This window comes from Saimiri boliviensis, chromosome 4 (assembly GCF_048565385.1).
Source record: "Saimiri boliviensis isolate mSaiBol1 chromosome 4, mSaiBol1.pri, whole genome shotgun sequence".
In the NCBI taxonomy this organism is placed as follows: domain Eukaryota; kingdom Metazoa; phylum Chordata; class Mammalia; order Primates; family Cebidae; genus Saimiri; species Saimiri boliviensis.
Window position 1 is genome coordinate 141,427,163 of NC_133452.1, and position 23,938 is coordinate 141,451,100.

The 23,938-nt window shown below is 43.9% G+C and overlaps 1 protein-coding gene across 1 annotated transcript; it reads left to right on the forward strand.

The window, feature by feature from the left end:
- Nucleotides 1-12,125: 12,125 nt before the first annotated feature.
- LOC120361123 (large ribosomal subunit protein eL21-like) lies at nt 12,126-12,655 on the forward strand. The gene has a single exon (XM_039462586.2). It carries the CDS (start codon nt 12,158-12,160, stop codon nt 12,638-12,640), a length of 483 nt encoding a protein of 160 aa, XP_039318520.2. The 5' UTR covers nt 12,126-12,157; the 3' UTR covers nt 12,641-12,655.
- The last annotated feature ends 11,283 nt before the right edge of the window (nt 12,656-23,938 follow it).

A 23,938-nucleotide genomic window follows, 5' to 3' on the forward strand; every position in this document is an offset into this window, starting at 1 on the left:
GGCGAGAAGTGCGGGTCCCGTAGTGCGCCCCCACCCGCCTGCCCGCAGTACAGGGCGCCACCAGCGTGTTTACGGTGCCTCTGGAGAGACGGAGTGTTGGCCTGTTTCCAGCAAAGAGCCGGCTCCTAGTACATGGGCGTTCACTGGGCAGTGCAGAACACGCATTTTAAAATGAGCAAACTAATCCCGTCTCTACTAAAAATACAAAAGTTAGCCGGGCGTGGTGGCGCGCGCCTGTAGTCCCAGCTACTCAGGAGGCTGACAGGAGAATCGCTTGAACCCGGGAGGTGGCAGAGAGCTGAGATCGCGCCACTGCTCTCCAGCCTGGGCGACAGAGCAAGACTCCATCTCAAGAAAAAAAAAAAAAAAAAAAAAAAGCAGTCTAGAGACCTGTCACAAAGACTTTCCTGATAAAACAGCTTGCGGCAAAGAAGCCAGTCAGGGCCAGGCGCGGTGGTTCACACCAGTAATCCCAGCACTCTGGGATGCCAAGGCGGGCAGATCACTTGAAGTCAGGAGTCCCAGACCAGCCTGGCCAACATGACAAAACTCGTCTCTCCTAAAAATACAAAAATTAGCCAAATGTAGTGGCGCACGCCTGTAATCCCAGCTGCTCGGGAGGCTGAGGCAGGAGAATCACTTGAACCCAGGAGACGGAGGTTGCAGTGAGCCGAGATCGCGCCACTGCACTCCAGCCTGGTCCGTCTCAGAAAAAGAAAAAAAAAAAAAAAAAAAAAAAAGAAAGAAAAAGAAAAAGAAAAGAAAAAAAGCAGACTTTAAGCCTTTGGGCAGCACAAAGGAACAGTGTGCAGAGTAAACAGACAACCCACAGAGTGGGAGAAAATCTTCACAATCTATACATCCAGACAAAGAACTAATATTCAGAATCTACAAGAAACTCAAACAAATAAGAAAACAACAACAACAACAACAATCCCATCAAAAATTGCTCTGGCATGAATAGACAATTCTCAAAAGAAAATATACAAATGGCCAGCAAGCATGTGAAAAAATGCTCAACATCACTAATGATCAGGGAAATGCAAATCAAAACCACAACGCGATACCACCTTACTCCTGCAAGAGCGGCCATAATAAAAAAATCAAAAAATGATAGATGTTGGTGTGGTTTTGATGAACAGGGAGCACCTCTACACTGCTGATGGGAATGCCAAATAGTACGACACTGTGGAAAATTGTGTGAAGATTCCTTAAAGAACTAAAAGTAGATCTACCGTTTGATCCAGCAATCCCACTACTGGGTATCTACCCAGAGGAAAAGAAGTCATGATATGAAAAAGGTATTTGCACATGCATGTTTATAGCAGCACAATTTGCACTCGCAAAAACATGAAACCAAACCAAATGCCCATCAGTCAACAAGTGGATAAAGAAACTGTGGTATACATAGGCAATGAATGGAATTGCTACTCAGCCCTGAGAAGGAATGAATTAATGGCATTCCCAACCTGGTTGGGATTGGAGACCATTGTTCTAAGTGAAGTAACTCAGGAATGGAAAAGCAAACATGGTACTTCTCACTCATGACTGGGAGCTAAACCTGTGAGGATGCAAAGGCATAAGAATGATACAGTGGACTTTGGGGAATTGGGGGAAACGGGTAGGAGGGGTGAGGGATAAAAGGCTACAAATTGAGCTCACTGTATACTGCTCGGGTGATGGGTGCACCAAAATCTCACAAATCACCACCAAAGAACTTATGTAACCAAATACTACATGTTCTAAAAAAAACCTATGAAATTTAAAAACTAAGAAAAAAAACTGCTGGGTGCGGTGGCTCAAGCCTGTAATCCCAGCACTTTGGGAGGCCGAGGCGGGTGGATCACAAGGTTGAGAGATCGAGACCATCCTGGTCAACATGGTGAAACCCTGTCTCTACTAAAAATACAAAAAAAGTAAAAGAAAACAAACTTTAAAATTTAAAAATAAATGTATAAAAATCAGCAGAGCCCACACTATTGAGCTGTGTGTTGAAGGACGTTGCTTCTTTCCAGCCCATAGGAATTAGACCCCAGGGTATGACAGATTAGCCAAATAAGTATGAAAACTCTATCTGCCATCTCAAACAGAGCAGTCTTGGAGAACAGAAACATCTGGCATAAATGAGAGAAAATGCTAGCCAGGAGTTCTAAATGAGTTCAGTTTTGAAAACTCAAGCTATTTCACTCCCTCCCTCTTTACCCTAAGGCTGAGTTTCTCAACATGGACACTGTTGACTGCATGAGCCGGATAACTCCTAGTTACAAGGGCTGTCCTGGCTTTATAGATGTTTCACAGCATCTCTGACCCTTCTACCCAGTGGATGCTATTTGCAAACCACATGCGCTTCCCCAGTTGTGGCTTCATTAGTCTTTAGTGATATAAATTGCAAATATTTCCCCCCAGCTTGTCATCTGTTTTCTGGCATTGCTTCTGGTGATTTTGGAATACACTTTTTAAATGTAGTCAACTTTAATAATTTTTCTTTTATTGTTTCTGGATTTGAGTCATAGAAAAATTTTCTCTATTCACAAGGAGCAATCTTTAGACTGTTTCTGGATTTTGTTTCTGAATATTGAGTCATATTTTCTGGATTTTGAGTCATAGAAAAATCTTTCTAATTTTGAGTCATAGTTAGAAAACATAGATTGTTTCTGGATTTTGAGTCATAGTTAGAAAATCTTTCTCTATTCACAAACAGCAATCAAGAACTGAAAGTCCTTGAACACACAGCTTGGTAGTGTTGGCTCTGCTTGTTTTTATACATTTATTTTTAAATTTAAATCTCTATTCACAAAGAGAAATCTCTTGAAAAAAAAAAAGAAGAATCTCTAGATTATAGAGTTCACCAATATTTCCTTCTAGCATCTGTACAGTTTTATTTTATTTTATTTTATTATTATTATTATTTTTTTCGAGACGGAGTTTCACTCTTGTTACCCAGGCTGGAGTGCAATTGCGCGATCTCAGCTCACCGCAACCTCCGCCTCCTGGTTCCTGCCTCAGCCTCCTGAGTAGCTGGGATTACAGGCACGCGCCACCATGCCCAGCTGATTTTTCGTATTTTTAGTAGAGACGGGGTTTCCCCATGTTGACCAGGTTGGTCTCGATCTCTTGACCTCATGATCCACCCGCCTCGGCCTCCCAAAGTGCTGGGATTACAGGTGTGAGCCACCGCGCCTGGCTTAGTTTTATTTTTTATATTTAGATTGTTGATCCCTTTAAAGTTTATTCTCGTATATGGGAAATAGAGATCCAATTTTAACTCATTTTCAAGTGACTTTCATTTTTTTCATCTCTGTTTATTGAAAACCCATATTTTCACTAATGTCTTCACATGCCACCTATGTTATTCATCAAATAGCTACATATACTTGGGTCTGATTCTGTATTATTTGGTTCTGTTTATCAGATTATTTCAATTATAGAGGTTTACTCATATGATTTATCTTCTACAGTGCATTCTCCTTACTGTTCTTCTGCTTCAAATTTTCCTCCCTATGCTTGCTGCTTTTTCTCCTATACAAGCTTTTTTTTCCCCAGATGGAGTCTCACTCTGTTGCCCAGGCTGGAGCTCAGTGGTGCAATCTCAGCTTACTGCAAGCTCCATCTCCTGAGTTTCAAGCAATTCTCTTGCCTCAGACTCCCAAGTAGCTGGGATTACAGCACATGTTACCATACCCAGCTAATTTTTGTGTTTTTAGTAGAGATGAGGTTTCACCGTATTGGCCAGCTGGTCTAGAACTCATGAACTATGATCTGCCCTCCTTAGCCTCTCAAAGTGCTGGGATTACAAGTGTGAGTCACCGCGCCTGGCCTCTCCCATACAAACTTAAGAGTCAACTTGTCCAGCTCTAAAAAAAAAAAAAAAAAAAAAAAAAATCCTGTTGGCGGTGCATGGTGGCTCACACCTGCAGTCTTAGCACTTTGGGAGGCCGAGGAGGGTGGATCACTTGAGGTCAGGAGTTCAAGACCAGCCTGGCAATCATGCTGAAACCTCATGTCTACTAAGAATACAAAAATTAGCCAGGTGTGGTGGTGTGCACCTTTAATTCCAGCTGCTTGGGAGTCTGAAGTAGGAGAATTGCTTGAATCCAGAAGGCAAAAGTTGCAGTGAGCTGAGATGGAGCCATTGTACTCCAGCCTGGGTGACAGAGTGAGACCCTGTGTCAAAAAAAAAAAAAATTGTTTTTTAATAAAATTAAAGTATAGACAAACAGGCCAGGTGCAGTGGCTCACACCTGTAATCCCAGCACTTTGGGAGGCAGAGGTGGGTGGATCACCAGAGTGAGACTCCATCTCAAAAATAAAAATTAAAATTAAAAAAAAAAAATCTTGTTGGTAATTTATTTGAAACGTATTGAATGTACATATTACTTTGTTATAAACCAACATTTGTACTTTGATTTAGCTGTTCTAGCCAATAACATGCTGGGTCTTTCTATTCATTCAAATAATATTTTTCCTTTTTCCTTTAAAGTTTTCTTCATGTAAGATTTGCACATTTCTTGTTTAGTTTATTTCTTTTATTTTTTATTTTTTTGAGATAGAGTCTCACTTTGTCACCCAGTCTGGAGTGCAGTGGCATGATCTCAGCCCACTGCAATCTCTGCCTCCTGAGTTCAAGCAATTCTCCTGCCTCAGCCTCCCGAGTAGCTGGAACTACAGGTGTGTGCCACCATGCCCAGCTAATTTTTGTATTTTTAGTAGAGACAGGGTTTCACCATGTTGATTAGGATGATCTCAATCTCTTGACCTTGTGATCCACCCACCTCAGCCTCCCAAAGTGCTGAGATTCCAGGTGTGAGCCACCACGCCCAGCCTGTTTAGTGTATTTCTAGTTATTTTATATCTTTGTTGATATTGTCTGTAATCAACTTTCTACCTTATATTTTCCACTAGCTTTTGTTTGTGGATGAGACAATTGCTTTTATGTATTAACTTTATAACCTGCTGCCTTACTGAATTTTCTTACTATTTTTATTTTTTATTGATTCTTTTAAGTCATCTATAGCTATACTGTATCACCTAGAAATAGAAATAATTGTACTTCTTTCTCCAATGTTCGTCTCTCTAAATGTTTTCTCTTGTTTGATTGCATTGGCTGATACCTTCAATAGCGCAAATTGCCTAACCACTTGTGTCGTTAGTATCTACAAAATGAAAGGGTGAGCCCATATGGTTTCACCAAAGGGCAAGGCATTCCTGACCTCAATTGCTTCTTCTCAAAATAGGTTTACTGGGCAGGGAGACCTAGGAAGGGGTTCTGTAGTCTGGCATTCTCTACCATCCTGCCTGGATTTAAATTAGGTTGAAGAACTATTTCCAAATTATGTAGTTTAATAATTCTGGGCTCAGCCTCCTCCTAGAAAGACATATCTGGCATAAAGTTGTTTCATACCTGTTTATCACATTTTCATTGCATCATATTCTAACAGTCTTATGATGAAAAAACAAGCCGGGCGCGGTGGCTCAAGCCTGTAATCCCAGCACTTTGGGAGGCTGAGGCCGGTGGATCACGAGGTTAAGAGATCGAGACCATCCTGGTCAACATGGTGAAACCCCGTCTCTACTAAAAATACAAAAAATTAGCTGGGCATGGTGGCACGTGCCTGTAATCCCAGCTACTCAGGAGGCTGAGGCAGGAGAATTGCCTGAACCCAGGAGGCGGAGGTTGCGGTGAGCCGAGATCGCACCATTGCACTCCAGCCTGGGTAACAAGAGCGAAACTCCGTCTCAAAAAAAAAAAAAGAAAAAGAAAAAAGAAAAAACAATCAAAACCAAAGGTAGCTAGGTTTTTAATAATAAATGAGATGAGTACACAATTGGAGAACTACTCTGATGAGTGGTTCTGATGTTCACGGGACAAAGGCCTGGGTTTACAGTCGTCTATAGTCAAACGTGAAAAAGTCATTTGATGTGGCACCACTGGAAACGCGTACAAGCCATTTCTTCCTCTCTTTTTAGCCATTTGCAGAGGGGAAAGGAGAGGGGGTGCTGGCATTCTCTAAAAGAGAGCCCTGGAAAACCCATCTCCAGAGCCTCATGCCTGGAGTTCCAAAGGTAACATTCAGGCCTTTCTGTATTTTTTTCTCTTTCCTCTCTTTCTCATTCAATAAAAAATTGGGCATTCATGCAATATATACTTGGGGCTAAACTCCTGGTGGAGAGTCTTGCCCGTTCTCTGGACCCAGAGTGAGGAAGAAAAGATAAGAGGGGGTGAATCAATGGACTTCTGAGTCTCATTTTAGTTTCCCTCAGAACTTTTCAGGGACTGGGCCTTCACTCAGGAAATTTCCCAGGTAGCTGTCTTGAAAACTGAGTTCAGGGTGCCTCCAAGCTGTCTCAGTGCCAGGCGATGGCTGGAGGGGAGGTTAATGCCAGTTTTAGAGGATACCAGAGAACCAAAGGCAGGAGTCTCGTAGTCCACTTGCAGAGGATCACACTCAGAATTGTTGTTCAACAGAATCGGTGATTCATTGGTGTTTAATGTTCAGGTAATTATTTCAAACATAAGATGTCATAACAAAGACCCGACTCCAGGAAAAGTCTTTTTCTTTCCCACCAGCTTAATTGGTCCCTGCTGCTAACAAAAACACATGACTTTTACTTAGCAATTTTTTTTAACTTCTCTGGATAGGGGCTAGTTCAGTTTTGGTTTGAAAGGACTTCAGTACTCCATGTACAATAAAAGTAAACAAAGCCTTTTTGGGGTATACAACAAAAAACATCTGAGACAAGTATCAATCAATTTACAAGTTTATTTTACCAAGATTAAGGACATGCCCATGACATAGACTCAGGAGGTCCTGAGAACATGTGGCTAAGGTGGTTGGGGCACAGCTTGGTTTTTTTTTTTTTTTTTTTGAGATGGAGTTTTGCTCTTGTTACCCAGGCTGGTGTGCAATGGCACAATCTCGGCTCACCGCAACCTCCGCCTCCTGGGTTCAGGCAATTCTCCTGCCTTAGCCTCCTGAGTAGCTGGGATTACAGGCACACGCCACCATGCCCAGCTAATTTTTTGTATTCTTTTTTTTTCTTTTCTTTTTTTTTTTTTTTTTTTGAGACGGAGTTTTTGCTCTCGTTACCCAGGCTGGAGTGCAATGGCGCGATCTCGGCTCACCGCAAACTCCGCCTCCTGAGTTCAGGCAATTCTCCTGCCTCAGCTTCCTGAGTAGCTCGGATTACAGGCACACGCCACCATGCCCAGCTAATTTTTTGTATTTTTAGCAGAGACGGGGTTTCACCATGTTGACCAGGATGGTCTCGATCTCTCGACCTCGTGATCCACCCGCCTCGGCCTCCCAAAGTGCTGGGATTACAGGCGTGAGCCACCGCGCCCGGCTCACAGCTTGGTTTTATACATTCTGGGGAGACACAAGACATCAATCAATACGTATAAGATGTACATTGGTTTGATTTGGAAAGGTGAAACAACTTGAAGTGGGTGGAGAGGCTCCAGGTCATAGGTAGATTCAAAGATTTTCTGATTTGCAATTGGTTTGAAAGAGTTTATCTGAAGACCTGGAATCAATAGAAGGCAGTATCTGGGTTACAATAAGGGGTTGTGGAGACCAAGGTTCTTATTATACAGATAAAGCCTCCGGGTAGCAGGCTTCAGAGAAAATAGATTGTAAATGTCTCTTATCAGACTTAAAAAGGTGCCAGACTCTTAGTTAATTCTCTTCTGGATCAGGAAAAAGACCTGAAAAGGGAAGGAATTCTCTACAGGATGTAGATTTTCCCCACAAGAGACAGCTTTGCAAGGCCATTTCAAAATATGCCAAATAAATACACATTGAGGTAAAATACTTCAATTTCTCTTAGGGTCTGCTATCTGTCATGTGATGCTATACTACAGCCTAGCTGGAATTTGGTGTCTGATGGCTAAAAAAAAAAAAAAAAAAAAAAAGCGCCTGGCGCGGTGGCTCAAGCCTGTAATCCCAGCACTTTGGGAGGCCGAGGTGGGTGGATCACGAGGTCAAGAGATCAAGACCATCCTGGTCAACATGGTGAAACCCCGTCTCTACTAAAAATACAAAAAAATTAGCTGGACATGGTGGCGCATGCCTGTAATCCCAGCTACTCAGGAGGCTGAGGCAAGAGAATTGCCTGAACCCAGGAGGCAGAGGTTGCGGTGAGCCGAGATCGCGCCATTGCACTCCAGCCTGGGTAACGAGTGAAACTCTGTCTCAAAAAAAAAAAAAAAAAAAAAAAAAAGCTGTTTTATTGGTGTTAGAACTGAAAAGGGCATTTCTCATTCCCAAGTTGTTAGTTACGGAGGGACAGTAGGTGTGATGGAGAAAAACACAGTTGGATTCAGGCCAGACACACATGGAAAGAGTCATCTCAGAACACTTTTTCAAGAAACTTAGGCCGGGCGAGGTGGCTCACACCTGTAATCCCAGCACTTTGGGAGGCCGAGGTGGGTGGATCACAAGGTCAAGAGATCGAGACCATCCTGGTCAACATGGTGAAACCCCGTCTCTACTAAAAATGCAAAAAATTAGCTGGGCATGGTGGCACGTGCCTGTAATCCCAGCTACTCAGGAGGCTGAGGCAGGAGAATTGCCTGAGCCTGGGAGGCAGAGGTTGCGGTGAGCCGAGATTTCGCCATTGCACTCCAGCCTAGGTAACAAGAGTGAAACTCCGTCTCAAAAAAAAAAAGAAAGAAACTTATCTGGGAAGAATGAGAAGGCGTACTGGAGCTGGAGGTGGGACCATGTCTTTTGAGATAGGAGCCTTGGCCGAGACCCATACAATGTGTGAGGAGAGGTATCACACCTCTTCCGCCCCTACAAATTGATACTCTCATATTTAAAATCTGAATTAAGGCCTGGCACGGTGGCTCACACCTGTAATCCCAGCACTTTGGGAGGCTGAGGTGGGTGGATCACTTGAGGTCAGGAGTCTGAGACCAGCCTGACCAACATGGTGAAAACTCGTCTCCATTTAAAAAAAAAATCAATATAAATAAATAAATAAATAAATAAATTAGTTGGGCATGGTGGTGCATGCCTATAATCCCAGCCACTTGGGAGGTTGAGGCAGGAAAATTGAATCTGGGAGGCAGAGGATGAAGTGAGCCAAGATCGCACAACTGCACTCCAGCCTGGGCGACAGACTGAGACTCCATCTCAAAAAAAAAAAATTAATTAATTAACTAATTAGCTGAGGGTGGTGGCGGGTGCCTGTAATCCCAGCTGCTTGAGAGGCTGAGGCAGGAGAATTGCTTTAATCCAGGAAGCAGAGGTTGCAGTGAGCCGAGATCGCTCCCTTGCACTCCAGCCTGGGTGTCACAGACTCTGTCTCAAAAACAGATAAAGAAACATGAAAATAAAATCTGAGTTAAATTTAAATAATTGTATTGTTCCAGAGTTGTTTTGTGTGTGTGTGTGTGTGTGTGTGTGTTTTTAATATCACTGGTCATAAGGAATATCTAAATAACACAACAGAGGTTTCTCTCTTTATCTCTCTTTCTTTTTCCATAGCAAAAGAAGCTTATCTTCTTATCTGGTCTCAATGACTTGGGAGACATTTCAAAATGTAAGTTAAGAGTCAGGTGGCTCCGGGCGCGGTGGCTCAAGCCTGTAATCCCAGCACTTTGGGAGGCCGAGGCAGGTGGATCACGAGGTCGAGAGATCGAGACCATCCTGGTCAACATGGTGAAACCCCGTCTCTACTAAAAATACAAAAAATTAGCTGGGCATGGTGGCACGTGCCTGTAATCCCAGCTACTCAGGAGGCTGAGGCAGGAGAATTGCCTGAACCCAGGAGGTGGAGGTTGCAGTGAGCCGAGATCGCGCCATTGCACTCCAGCCTGGGTAACAAGAGCGAAACTCCATCTCAAAAAAAAAAAAAAAAAAAAAAAAAGAGTCAGGTAGGCAGGTGCCCATTGAGTTGGGATGGACCGCAGCTGACTGTGCAGCCTCCCTTGAGCTCCCAGGACTTTGCTGAAGGGAGTGGGGTCAATTTGCATGAGAAGCTCAGGAATACTGCTCCTCAGGTGCCCAGTTAGAGACACCTAGTGAGCTTCACCAGAGTAGTACTGACCACAGCTACAAAGCTCTGGTGACAACAAACCTCCTAAAACTGAGAAAGTAAGCACGCAAACAAAAATAACTGTAGGCCGGGCGCAGTGACTCACGCCTGTAATCCCAGCACTTTGGGAGGCCAAGGTGAGTGGATCTCAAGGTCAGGAGTTCGAGATCAGCCTGGCCAATACTGTGAAACCCCATCTCTACTAAAAATACAAAAATTGACCCAGCATGATGGCTTACACCTGTAGTCCCAGCACTTCAGGAGGCCGAGGCGGGTGGATCACATGAGGTCAGGAGTTCAAGACCAGCCTGACCAATGTGGAGCCCATCTCTTCTAATAATACAAAATTAGTGGAGCATGGTGGCACATGCCTGTAATCCCAGCTACTCGGGTGGCTGAGGCAGGAGAGTCTCTTGAACCCGGAAGGCAGAGGTTGCAGTGAGCCGAGATCACACCACTGCACTCCAGCCTGGGCAACAAAGTGAGACTCTGTCTCAAAAAAAAAAAAATTGGTTGCAAACAGGACTCAGTAATTGAGAGGCTACATTCAGTCCGTGTGTGTCTGGTGCCATGGTGAACACACTCCTCTCACCCTGTCGCCGTGGCACAAAGAGTGCTCTGGGAGACACGGGCTGGAATTGGACCTGCATTGCAGCCAGGCGGCCTTGGAGACCCAGAAGGAGGCCTCCTTGGGCAAATTTAATGCTCCCCCTGAAGGGATCCCTTTGAAGATCCCCAGGGCTTTCACACGAAGGGCAAAGGGTTTAATCCCAAAACATAGGTTCGGGTATTACAGAGTAAAAAGAGGGCACAAGACATGCATTTTCATTATATCTACTTAGTGAAGGAAGGGCAGACATTTTCATTATTTTTGGTTTTGTTTGTCTGTTTTTGAGACAGTCTCGCTGTTGCCCAGGCTGGAGTGCAGTGATGGAATCTCGGCTTACTGTAACATCTGCCTCCTGGTTCAAGTGATTCTCCTGCCTCCACCTCCCAAGTAGCTGGGATTACAGGCACCTGGCTAACTTTCATATTTTTAGTAGAGACGGGGTTTTACCGTGTTGGCCAGGCTGGTCTCAAACTCCTGACCTCAAGTGATCCAACCACCTCAGCTTCCTAAAGTGCTGGGATTACAGGTGTGAGCTACCACACCTGGCCCATTTTCATTATTTTTAAACAAAGGCAAGCAATTTACTTTCTCAGTGCTCACCTGAAGTTGAGAACCTCAACCCCTTACCACGAATAATCTGTTCACTGAGCCCCAAGGACAAAGCAGCCAGGGTTGAGAGAGCAGCCAGGTTGAGGAAACCTCAACCTTCCTCTCTAACTACTCCCACCTAACCATTCCCTCAATACCCCTTTCTTTCCCAAGGCTATTACCATTTCCAAAAGCAATGTCAGATCTGCCCAAGAACAGTGGGGAGTTCTTATCCATTCTGTTATCCTAGCAACCTGAGGGCGCAGTTCTTTAGATCACTGACAGTGCCGTTCTTCCGGTAAGTTGATCTTTGCTTATCAGCTTTAATAACTTTATTATATGAAATCTCCAACCTTGATGAAGTAACAATGACTCACTAACTGTGATGTGACTAATTAACAATTGTGACTAATTGTTAATTAGTCACACCACAGTTACACAACAGTTAGTGAGTTATTTCTTAAAATAAGAAAGTCTCCACAGTCTCGCTCTGTCTCCCAGGCTGGAGTGCAGTGGCGCAATCTTGGCTCACTGCAACCTCCTGGGTTCAAGCGATTCTCCTGCCTCAGCCTCCTGAGTAGATGGGATTACAGGTGCGTGCCACTACGCCTGGCTAATTTTTGTACTTTTAGTAGAGGCAGAGTTTCCCCATGTTGGTCAGGCTAGTCTAGAACTCCTGACCTCGTGATCCACCTGCCTCGGCCTCCCCAAGTGCAGGGATTACAGGAGTGAGGCACTGTGCCCAGCCTCATTCCACAAACTTTTATTGTGCACTCACTATGGGCTGGGAGCTACACTAGGGACTGGTGACATGAAGACAGGTGACACGGTCCCTGGGCTCAAGATAAAGACACGTGTGCAAACAAATGAAATATGATCCTTTCGGCCGGAACCGCCATCTTCCAGTAATTCGCCAAAATGACGAACACAAAGGGAAAGAGGAGAGGCACTCGATACATGTTCTCTAGGTCTTTTAGAAAACATGGAGTTATTCCTTTGGCCACGTATATACGAATCTATAAGAAAGGTGATATTGTAGACATCAAGGGAATGGGTACCATTCAAAAAGAAATGTCCCACAAATGTTATCATGGCAAAATTGGAAGGCTCTACAATGTTACCCAGCATGCTGTTGGCATTGTTGTAAACAAACAAGTTAAGGGCAAGATTCTTGCCAAGAGAATTAATGTGCGTATTGAGCACATCAAGCACTCTAAGAGCCGAGATAGCTTCCTGAAACATGTGAAGGAAAATGATCAGAAAAAGAAAGAAGCCAAAGAGAAAGGTACCTGGGTCCAACTGAAGCGCCAGCCTGCTCCACCCAGAGAAGTGCACTGTGTGGGAGCCAATGGGAAGGAGCCTGAGCTGCTGGAACCTATTCCCTATGAATTCATGGCATAATAGGTGTTTTAAAAAAAAAAAAAAAAAAAAAAAAAAAAAAAAAAAAAAGACCCCTGGACTGTTTAAAAAAAAAAAAAGAAATATGATGTGATATGTGCTCTAATGGTGCTAAGGATAAAAGGATAAGGGGTAAGAAAAAGCAGAAACAATCTGTCTGACTGGGAGAATGCAGAAATGTGTCACAGAGTCCCTAACACTGGAGCTGAGAATGAGAAAGAGCATGAGCTGGCTAGGTGACACACAGGAGGAGCATATTCCAACGTAGGACACTGGGAAATTGGCCAAAATATAGCTTATTATGTAACTAAGTATGAGAGAGTTTAGACCGGACACTTCCGGGTTAGTCACACCCTTAAGTTTTATTTCATCTTATAGGCAGTGGAGAGTCTCTGCAGGATTCTGAGCTCCGTGGTCCCATCATCAGAGTTATGTGTGGCAGTAGTACCAACCTTTCTGGCACCAGGGATGGGTTTTGTGGAAGACTATTTTTCCGCGGACGGGAGAGGGTGGTTTCGGGATGATTGAAGCACATTACATTTATTGTGCACTTTGTTTTCAGTGGGAGCCCTGAGCTTGTTTTCCTGCAACTATATGGTCCCTATATGGGGGTGAGGAAGACAATGACAGATCATCAGGCATTAGATTCTCATAAGGAGTGTGCAACCTAGATCCCTTGAGTGTGCAGTTCACAATAGGGTTTGTGCTCCATGAGAATCTAACGCTGCCTAATCTGATAGGAGGCGGAGCTCTGGCGGTAATGCAAGCAATGAGGAGCTGCTGCAAATACAGATAAAGCTTCACTAGCTCACCCACTAGTAGCTCATCTGTTGCTGTGTGGCCTGGTTCCTAACAGGCTACAAACAAGTTCAGTCTGTGCCCTGGGAGTTGGAAACCCCTAGTGTATGGGAAAGACTACTCTGCAGCAATGTGGACAAATAGGACGAGGGTGAGCTCTCAGGGAAGACAGGGACAGATAGCAGGGCTGTTTAAAAAGGAGGATAGATGGATGGGCGCAGTGGCTCACGTCTGTAATCGCAGCACTTTGGGAGGCCAAGGCGGCAGATCACGAGGTCAGGAGTTCGAGATCAGCCTGACCAACATGGTGAAACCCCATCTCTGCTAAAAATACAAAAATTAGCCAGGCATGGTAGCACCCATCTGTAATCCCAACTACTCAGGAGGCTGAGGCAGGAGAATTGCTTGAACCTGGGAGGCAGAGGTTGCAGTGAGCCAAGATAGTGCCATTGTACACACCAGCTGGGAGACAGAGGGAGACTCTGTCAAAAAAAAAAAAAGGATAGACAGGGCTTGGGGATTCGTGGATGGGTAGGTAAGGAAGGAGGAGTCTAGCGTGACTCTCACTAACTTGGACCAGCAGGGGAATGGCTGTGACAGTAAACAAGACTGGGAAAACAGGAAAGTGAGCACATTTAGAGGGGAAAATGAATTCCCTTTTTGGCGTGGCGTGGAGGGCTTGGCAGAGAGGTTTAGACATCAGGTGTTAACATGAGGTGAGATAGCTGAAGTCATGGGTGTGGTGAGGTTTTGCAGGAAGAGCGGGGACCTCAGGAAGGCCAGTGCATAAGGGAGAGTAGAGAAAAAAGAACCGGAAAAAGACAAGGAGAGGTCAGAGAGGTGTGCAAAGAACCAGGGAAGAGAGATATTTGTTTGTTTGTTTGTTTATTTATTTATTTATTTATTTATTTTCGAGACAGGGTCTCACTCTGTTGCCCAGGCTGGAGTGCAATGGCTTGGCTCGCTGCCTCCTCTGACTCCCAGGTTCAAGCAATTCTCCTGCCTCAGCCTCTCAAGTAGCTGAGATTACAGTCACATGCCACCACGCCTGGCTACTGTTTGTATTTTTAGTAGAGAGGGGGTTTCACCGTGTTGGTCAGGCTGGTCTGGAACTTCTAACCTTGTTGTCTGCCCACCTTGCCCTCCCAAAGTGCCGGGATTACGGGCCTGAGCCACCGGGCCTGGACGAGAGTTACTAACAACAAACAAAAGAGGGGAAAGTTTTAGCGAAGGAGCTGAGCAGTTTCGGGCTCCAGGTGGGGCAGGAGTGGGTGGCCATGGCTGAGCAGCAGTGGCCTTCAAATCGGGCCGGGTAGGAGATGATGGGTCAGATTGGTCAGTCCTCTCCAGGACACTGAAAGCCGCAAAGGCGTGAGTGGATGCTAGTGGAGGGATAGATGTTGCGGAAGCTGAGTCAGATGCTAAAATCTTCCATACATGGGTCTGAAATGACCAGGGGAAGTGAAAGCGGAGGCTGCTGTCTCCTGGTGGCCTGGGAAGGGCCAAGAGCCAGGGAGCTCTCCCCGTGCCTCCCAGCCCAGAGTTGGAGGGAGAAGAACCTGCGACCACAGCACAGGGCACTGTAGGGGAGGCAGGGCTCGAGGGAGATAGCGCCGCACTCCAGGATGGCCAGAGAAAGCGACGGGGTGTGTCGCAAGGCACAGTGTGGGATGAGTCACCGACAGCAAGGCACGGATCCCAGGAAGGGTGGGGAGACGAGCCGGGAAGGGCTTGCATCGGGTGTGTGAGCCGAGGTACACCCAGAAAAAAAGGGGCTCGAGGCTACTGAAAGCAACAGGCACGGCCGGTCCTGCCAAGAAGCTACTTCCTGCGTGGAGTAGGGGACTCCGGGCCAACCCCTATCCCCGGTCCTCCCGGGACGAGGGGACTGCGGGAGCTGCGGAGGGGGGCTCCGCCAGGGAGGACGGTTCCAGGGTCCCTCGGCCGCCGCCCACTCCCGGGGGCGTTCCTTCCTCCCAGCTGGGCACGAAGCGTCTGCTGTCTGGCAAGAGCCCGCCCCTCTGCGCACAGCCCGCTGCAGCCAAGTGCGCCTGGGTGCCCTCTGCCGAGCAAACAGCCCACGGTCGGCGCCGCCCTGCTCCCTGGCGGCGGAGCGCTTGCGCGACCCAGCTCGGCACGCCTGGGAGGGGTCCAGGAGAACGCGGCTGGGACACGGGGGCTCTCAGGGTCGGGCTCTGTGTGGTGAGGCTGGGGCCCGCGGGGGACCGGGCTGGGGCGAGAAGGCTCTCAGGGCTTCTTGCAACAGAATGTTTCGATGCTGTTTTTAATTCTACAAATGTAAGCCTCTCCACTAAATCCAAGGTCAGCCCAGAGGGCTGTTCTGTAATACATACACAGTTCAAAAACGTTGCAGATATAATATGTGTCCTTGTAACGAACTCAAGCAATCCAGAATTACAGAAAGTACAGAATGGATTATACTTCTCCTTTCTCCCCCAGACGTCCTTACATACATTAAGATGTGTATATATGGAAATGTTACCGGGAGTCCTGGTTATCCCAAAAGGGGTTCTTTCCGGCTGTGTGGCGAGGCCAATCCACGAAACCGAAAGTGAGTGTCAAGCAGTGCAGGCTTTATTCAACGGCTATGGAATTGGAAGATCTGAAATCAGCTCACCTTGTGAGAGCTGGGAAGCTGCAGACGTAACTTTCTTTAATGAGGGGAATGGGCCTTAAGAGCAGATGCGGGAATATTTATGCTTTTCTTGGGAAAGGACGGAGATTTTCCTGGAATTAAGAAACCCCTTTTTTTCTGTCCCTTCTTGGTCTCTTCCAGTCGTTGTCATGGTGACTGTCAATTATCATGGCGCTGGTGGGAGTGTCACTTAGCATGAAAATAGCATGATAATGAAGCTGGAGATTCTTGAGAGGTGCCATCTTGGATTTCGCCAGCTTCAGCTGGTTTCTTCCTAAGAAGGAACTTCTGAACACAGGCATTCTGTTTTCTGAAAATAAGCAGAGTTAAAGCTGAGGAGGAATGTAGCTCTGTCACCTATGCTATCGCATTGGGCAACAAAAGCAAGGTGGGGGGTTCAGCGAAGTCACGCAGGCACTGCAATGGGTAACAGTCTTAGCTACATTTATGCAGCATTTTTACAAAAATGAAACCGTACTATCTGTAAAGGAAGTTATGCTAACAAACAACAAAACAAGCAGGCACCGAGACTCCTGACATTTTTATTTATTTAAAAATAAAATAGTTTTATTTTTCCCCGACAACAAATGAGATTAACAGAGCATGATTATCATCTACGGGGACCCTTTCAAAAAGACAGGTTGAGGGAGGAAACTGCCACCAGGGAGTAGGGCGGCGCGGACCGTGGGCTGCTGGCTCCGCCCAGGGCAGCTAGGCGCACACCGCTGCCTGGGCTGGGCGCAGAGGGGAGGGAAGAAATCGATCCCCCACTTAAAGCTTCTTTATTTAAAAAAGCTTCACACACACACACACACACACACACAGGTGTTCAAGATGACCACAATTTATTTCGCAGTCATTCTTTGCACTAGTCCTCAATTTGAGTCTGTTTTTCCCACTAGTGTGTAAGCTCCATGACTCCAGGAGACCAGGGGATCAGGGTGTGTTTTTGCTGAGAAGTGAGTCCTTTATACCCCAAATAGTGACTGACACAGAGAAAGTACTCAGTAAACACTTTTTTTAAAAAAACTGTACTTTAGGCCGGGCGCGATGGCTCAAGCCTGTAATCCCAGCACTTTGGGAGGCTGAGGCGGGTGGATCACGAGGTTGAGAGATCGAGACCATCCTGGTCAACATGGTGAAACCCCGTCTCTACTAAAAATACAAAAAAATTAGCTGGGCATGGTGGCTCGTGCCTGTAATCCCAGCTACTCAGGAGGCTGAGGCAGGAGAATTGCCTGAACCCAGGAGGCAGAGGTTGCAGTGAGCCGAGATCGCGCCATTGCACTCCAGCCTGGGTAACAAGAGTGAAACTCCGTCTCAAAAAAAAAAAAAAAAAAAAAAAAAAAAAAAAAAAAAAAATTGTACTTTAGGTTCTGGGGTACTTGTGCAGGTCATGCAGGATTGTTGCATAGGTACATACATGGCAATGTGGTTTACTGCCTCCATCCCCCCGTCACCTATATCTGGCATTTCTTCCCATGTTATCTCTCCCCAACCTCCCCACTCAGTGCTGTCTCTCCCCTAGCCCTCCCCCAACAGATCCCAGTGTGTAGTGCTCCCTTCCCCGTGTCCATGTGTTCTCATTGTTCAACACCTGCTTATAAGTGAGAACATGCAATGTTTGATTTTCTGTTCTTGTGTCAGTTTGCTGAGAATGATGGTTTCCAGATTCATCCATGTCCCTGCAAAGGACATGAGCTCATCATTTTTTATGGCTGCAGAGCATTCCATGGTGTATATGTGCCACATTTTCCTTGTCCAGTCTATCATCAATGGGCATTTGGGTTGGTTCCAGGTCTTTGCTATTGTAAACTGTGCCACAATGAACATGTGTCTTTATAATAGAACAATTTATAATCCTTTGGGTATATACTCAGTAATGGGATTGCTGGGTCAAATGGAATTTCTATTTCTTCTTTAAAGGAATGCCTGCCTGACTGAATCTTAATTATCTGAGGCTTCTAGGTTACTTTTCTTCTTTTATTGTTTGTTTAAAATATATTATGTTTAAGACCTTCTAACTGGTCAGCCTCCAAGATAGTGTTGTGCTGGGCTTACTTTTGGTTTCCATGATCCCAATTCACTTGTTGCTTATTTCTCTTTTGACTTCACAATGATACACAACTTTTAATTTGTTAGAACACAAACATATGGGATTTTTTCCCCATTATAATGTGAGACGTGACAGAGACAAAATGTTTCTTAAAGACATAAAATAATTACATAAATTGTAATAAAATAATTATGACAATTTTCTATCTTTGGCTAAGGCATAGAACCATTCTTTAATCCTAAATGAGGTTGGGCATGGTGGCTGTTAACCACCCCAGCACTTCGGGAGGCTGAGGCTGGCGGATAACTTGAGGCGAGGAGTTGGAGACCAACCTGGCCAACATAACGAAACCCTGTCTTCTAAATATAGACACAAAAAAAAATTTAGCTGAGTGTGGGGCAAGCACCTGTAGTCCCAGCTATTCAGGAAGCTGAGGCACCAGAATCACTTGAACCAGGGACGCAGAGGTTGCAGCGAGCCGAGATATAGCGCCACTGCCCTCCAGCCTGGGCAACAGAGCAAGACCCTCTCTCAAAATAAATTAAATACATAAATACGTAAAATTCTAAACTATAGGACCAAGATTTGATCCAGAAAAGAGACTTTCTTGTACTAATTTATACACTGTTCGTGTCAGATCCCATCTTTCTTTTATTTGATGAATCTGGAAAAGCAACTCAGAATAATTCAACCAGTCTAAAATTAGAATAACAGCTGATGAGATTACCAATAAGCAGTTTTGTGTTAGTATTTTTTTAAATTATATATATATATTTTATATATTTTATTTTTATTTATTTATTTATTTTGAGACGGAGTTTCGCTCTTGTTACCCAGGCTGGAGTGCAATGGCGCGATCTCGGCTCACCGCAACCTCCGCCTCCTGGGTTCAGGCAATTCTCCTGCCTCAGCCTCCTGAGTAGCTGGGATTACAGGCACGCGCCACCATGCTCAGCTAATTTTTGTATTTTTAGTAGAGACGGGGTTTCACCGTGTTGACCAGGATGGTCTCGATCTCTCAACCTTGTGATCCACCCGCCTCAGCCTCCCAAAGTGCTGGGATTACAGGCTTGAGCCACCGCACCCGGCTTATATATATATTTTATACAGGGTTTCACCATGTTAGTCAGGCTGGTCTTGAACTCCCAACCTCAGATGATCCAGTCGTCTTGGCCTCCAAAGTGCTCGGATTACAGGCACGAGCCACCACACCTGGCTGTTTTAGTATTTTTAAAAGAAATTAGAAAAACATGATTTTAGGGGAGATCTTAGTATTATTAAGAATATCTTCTCATAGTTAACAGCATACATAACATATAAGTTAGAAATATACTCTGCTAGCTCACAAGATACTTTAAAGCAGGGATTTTGGTGTCACTAAACTTTTATTTAAAATGTTATTTTAATACCTTTTTTTTTTAACTTTGGAATAACTTCAGATTCACAGAGAAGCTGGATAATACAGGTAGTTACCATATGCCCCTAACGCAGTTTCCCCTAATGGTAACAAACTACCATGGTGGTGTTGTGAATTCTTACAATGTTTGGTTGCCTTCACATCCATTTTGAATATTCATTGGACTTTCCTGTACCAAAATCAAGGCTCAATCACCGTGGACAAAGTTGTCAGTTCTCCATCTTCTCCCAGTTCCTTTATATGGTGGATGCAGATATCTGCCTCATACAACTACCTCCCGTTGACCACTTCCCTGTGGCACAGCTGTATACAACCTACTGGCCACACTGACCCTCACACCCCAAGAATGTGCAGATATGTCCCAGGGATCACCATTAATTCTCTGGGTGGCCTCCTTGAACTCATGCCTGCCTGGGAAACCTGTTTGGATAACACCCTGGACCCAATAAAGTTGTTGGCCCATGAGTCCCTCTCTTGTTCTTCCTGCACTCCCTGATTTCCATGAATCTGGCCTCCAAGTGTGCCATGTATCCCAGGACCTATAAGCAATAAACTGTTTCTTTTCTTTTCTTTTCTTTCTTTCTTTCTTTCTTTTTTCTTTTCTTTTCTTTTCTTTTTTTTTTTTTTTTTTTTGATAGAGTTTCCCTCTTGTTGCTCAGGCTGGAGTGCAATGGCACGATCCTGGTTCACTGCACCTTCTGCTCCTGGGGTCAAGCCATTTCCCCAGCCTTAGCCTCCCAAGTAGCTAGGATTACAGGCATGTGCCACCACTTCCAGCTAATTTTGTATGTCTAGTAGAGATGGGGTTTCATCATGTTGGTCAGACTGGTCTCTAACTCCTGACCTCAGGTGATCCACCTTTCTCAGCCTCTCAAAGTGCTGGGGTTACAAGCGTGAGCCACTGTACACAGACAATAATAAACTATTTCTATCCTGTGTCTCCTAATCATTGTAGGGGTGCTCAGCATCTTGAAGATCTTAAAGTAAAATTGATACATTTGTGGAAACTAAGATGCCTACATTGTTACATTACTATTAACTCCAGACTTCATTTGAGTTTCATAGTTTTTTCATTTATATCAACCTAAATATTTTCAAAATAGCATAAAAGAAAGATTTAATTTTACAGCGGTAATTTTTGAACAAACAGACAATATTCTTGAGAAACTGCTTGTTTATCAATTACACCGTTAACTTTATATTATATCAATATGCCTGAGAAAGCAGGCCTTGGTAAAGATTTTTCTTTACTAAGTAATGCATGTGAAATATAATAACTGACAATGACAATACAATGACCAGGTAACTCAATAATTATAAGTCATTCAATTGAATGACATAGTGTTTTTGAAATGTAAAACAACAACAACAACAAAAAAAGATAAATATAAATAAAACTCACATTAAGACAAAATTGGCTGGGCTCAATGGCTCACACCTGTAATCCCAACACCTTGGGAGGCTGAAGCAGGAAGATCATGAGGTCAAGAGTTTGAGACCAGCCTGGCCAATATGGTGAAACCCTGTCTCTATTAAAAATACAAAAATTAGCCAGGCATGGTGGTGCATGCCTATAGTCCCAGCTACTAGGGAGGCTGAGGGAGGAGAATCGCTTGAACTTAGAGGGTGGAGGTTGCGGTGAGCCGAGATTGCACCATTGCACTCCAGCCTGGCCGACAGAGCAACATCCTGTCTCAAAAAAAAAAAAAAGACAAAATTTTGTTTTGTGATAAAACTTTTTATTCTCTCTAGCTGTATCGATAAGACAGGATCTCTATAGTGCGTTATTCAAGACTTATTCACTAAGAAAATCAATAAGTTTGATTTTTTTTTCTTGCCCCTTTGGTTTCAAAGCACTTGCTTTGGCCACTTTTGGGTCAAGTTATCTAGATCCACATATTGGGGTTTTTTGTTTTTGTTTTTGTTTTTGTTTTTTTTTAAAGACAGGGTTTCACCATATTGGTCAAGCTGGTCTTGAACTCCCGACCTCAGGTGATCCATCCGCCTTGGCTTCCAAAGTGCTTGGATTACAGGCGTGAACCACCACGCCTGGCCATATTGGTTGTTAATGACATCTTTCTAAATGATATACATCAATAATATGACAATAGCTTCAGGTCAGGAACTACTCTGATTTAGATGTTTATCGTTTCCGAACCTCAAGTTGAAATTTGTTTCATCTTTCTTTCTTTCTTTTTTTTTTTTTTTTTTTTTTTTTAATAGAGATAGGGCCTTGCTCTGTTACCCAGGCTGGAGTGCTGTGGTGTGATCATGGCTCACTATAGTTTGAACTCCTGGGCTCAAGCGATCCTCCCACCTCAGGCTTCAGAGTAGCTTGGTGAGCACCACCAAGTCTGGTGAAATTTGATCACCAATGTTGGAGTGGGGCTTAATGGGAGGTGTTTAGGTTGCATGGCCAGATCCTTATGAATAGATGGATGCCCTCCCTCAGGGGTGAGTGAGTTCTTCCAGAGTTGATTGTTAGAAACAATCCTGGACCTCCCTTCTCTGTCTCTTGCTAAATCTCTTGCCATGTAATCTCTGCAGGCTCCAGTTCTCCTTCGCCTTCCACCATGAGTAGAAGCAGGCTGAGACCCTCGCCAGATGCAGATGCCCAACTTGAGCTTCCAACCATTCAGAATCATTAGCCAAATAAACCTTTTTTCTTTATAAATTACTCAGCCTTAGGTATTCCTTTATAGCAACACAAAACAGAATAAGACAGGAACCTGCCCTCCTTAGAAGAAGGCCATATGTTATAAGGGTTTGAGTCTAAGATTTACCATTCTCTCCATTTTCACAACTCCTATTATACAGTTGAAAACATTTCCTATACACTAGTAAAGTCATAGGAATTTGAAATCATTAAGTGTCAAGGACATATGGAAAATTAGACAATATGCAAAGAAAAACAGGCTATGCATTGCATGAGAATGAGAAACTAATGTTCAGTTTAGGCATATGAATTGTTCAGAAACATGGTCTGATCAAAGTTATGTCAGCCTTAATAGTAATCTGGCTGATCAACAACTAACACTTGAAAGATGGTACTGATATGGACTATTTCACCTGAAGATTGTTTACTTGATAACATTTTTTTTTAAGTTCTACAAGGTGGTTTAACACCCAAAAATATATACAGTCAATCCTGGGTATTCATGAAGGACTGGGACCAGGACCCCTCACCAATATCAAAATCCACAGATGCTCAAATCCCTGATATAAAATGGCATAATATTGACACATAACCTTTGTACATTCTGCCATATACTGTAAATAATCTCTAGATTACATATAGTACCTAATACAATGTAAATGATATGTAAATAGTTGTTAACACTGTATTTTTTATTTGTAGGATTTTTAAAAATTGTATTGCTTTTTTTCCAAATATATTTCATTGAAGGTTGGTTGAATCAGTGGATATGGAACACACAAATACAGGAGGGCAACTATATCTAAATCTAGATTAATGTAAGTGGTGAAAAAATATTTTATCTCTACCTAGGCAGGTCCTACTAGAGGGGAAACTAGATTCACTCAAAGATCGCTTTGATCAACTCACACACAATTTGGTGACAAACAGAGTGTCAGTATCTGCTGTATGTGTCACTAACCCATGCTAGAGGTGTCAATAGATGATATAACCTTTCTGAGGAATCATGATATAATAATCGATAATAATATTGATGACATACAGATAGACTTGCTTGACACAGAGTTGCCACAGACCTGCAATTTGCTAAAAAAAAAAAAAAAAAAAAAAAGGCAATATCTGTGGAAGTACTCTAAAGTGAAGCAGAATAAGGCAGATATGCCTGTATAAGATAAAGGGAGAATCTTAAAAGCTAGCAGAGATGTACAAGGGCTCCTCAATAAATCCATACACCTGTGGCTAAAGGATTTTTGACAAGAGTGCCAAGTCCATTCAATGATGAAATAATAGTTTCTTTAATTTATGATGTGGGAGAAACAGATTTCCACATGCAAGACCAAAGTTGGGCTCTACTTCACACCACATGCAAAAAAAAAAAAAGTGTGTGTACCAGGCATTGTTTATCCACTTATCTGTTGTTTGACTACTGTGAATAATATTGCAATAATTATTGGTGTACAAGTATCTGTTTCAGTCAATCTCTGTGTTCAATACTTTTGGTTATATGCCTTAGAGTGGAATTGTTGGTATTACGACAATTCTATGGTCATCCTCTGTTTAGCTTTTTGAGGAACCTAACTATAAGAACTAAAGTTCACAACCTAACTATAAGAACTAAAATCATACAACTCTTAGAGGAAAACATAAGGGTAAGTCTTCATGATCTTGTGTTTGGCAATAGGGGTTCTTAGATATGATACTAAAAGCCCAGGAAGAAA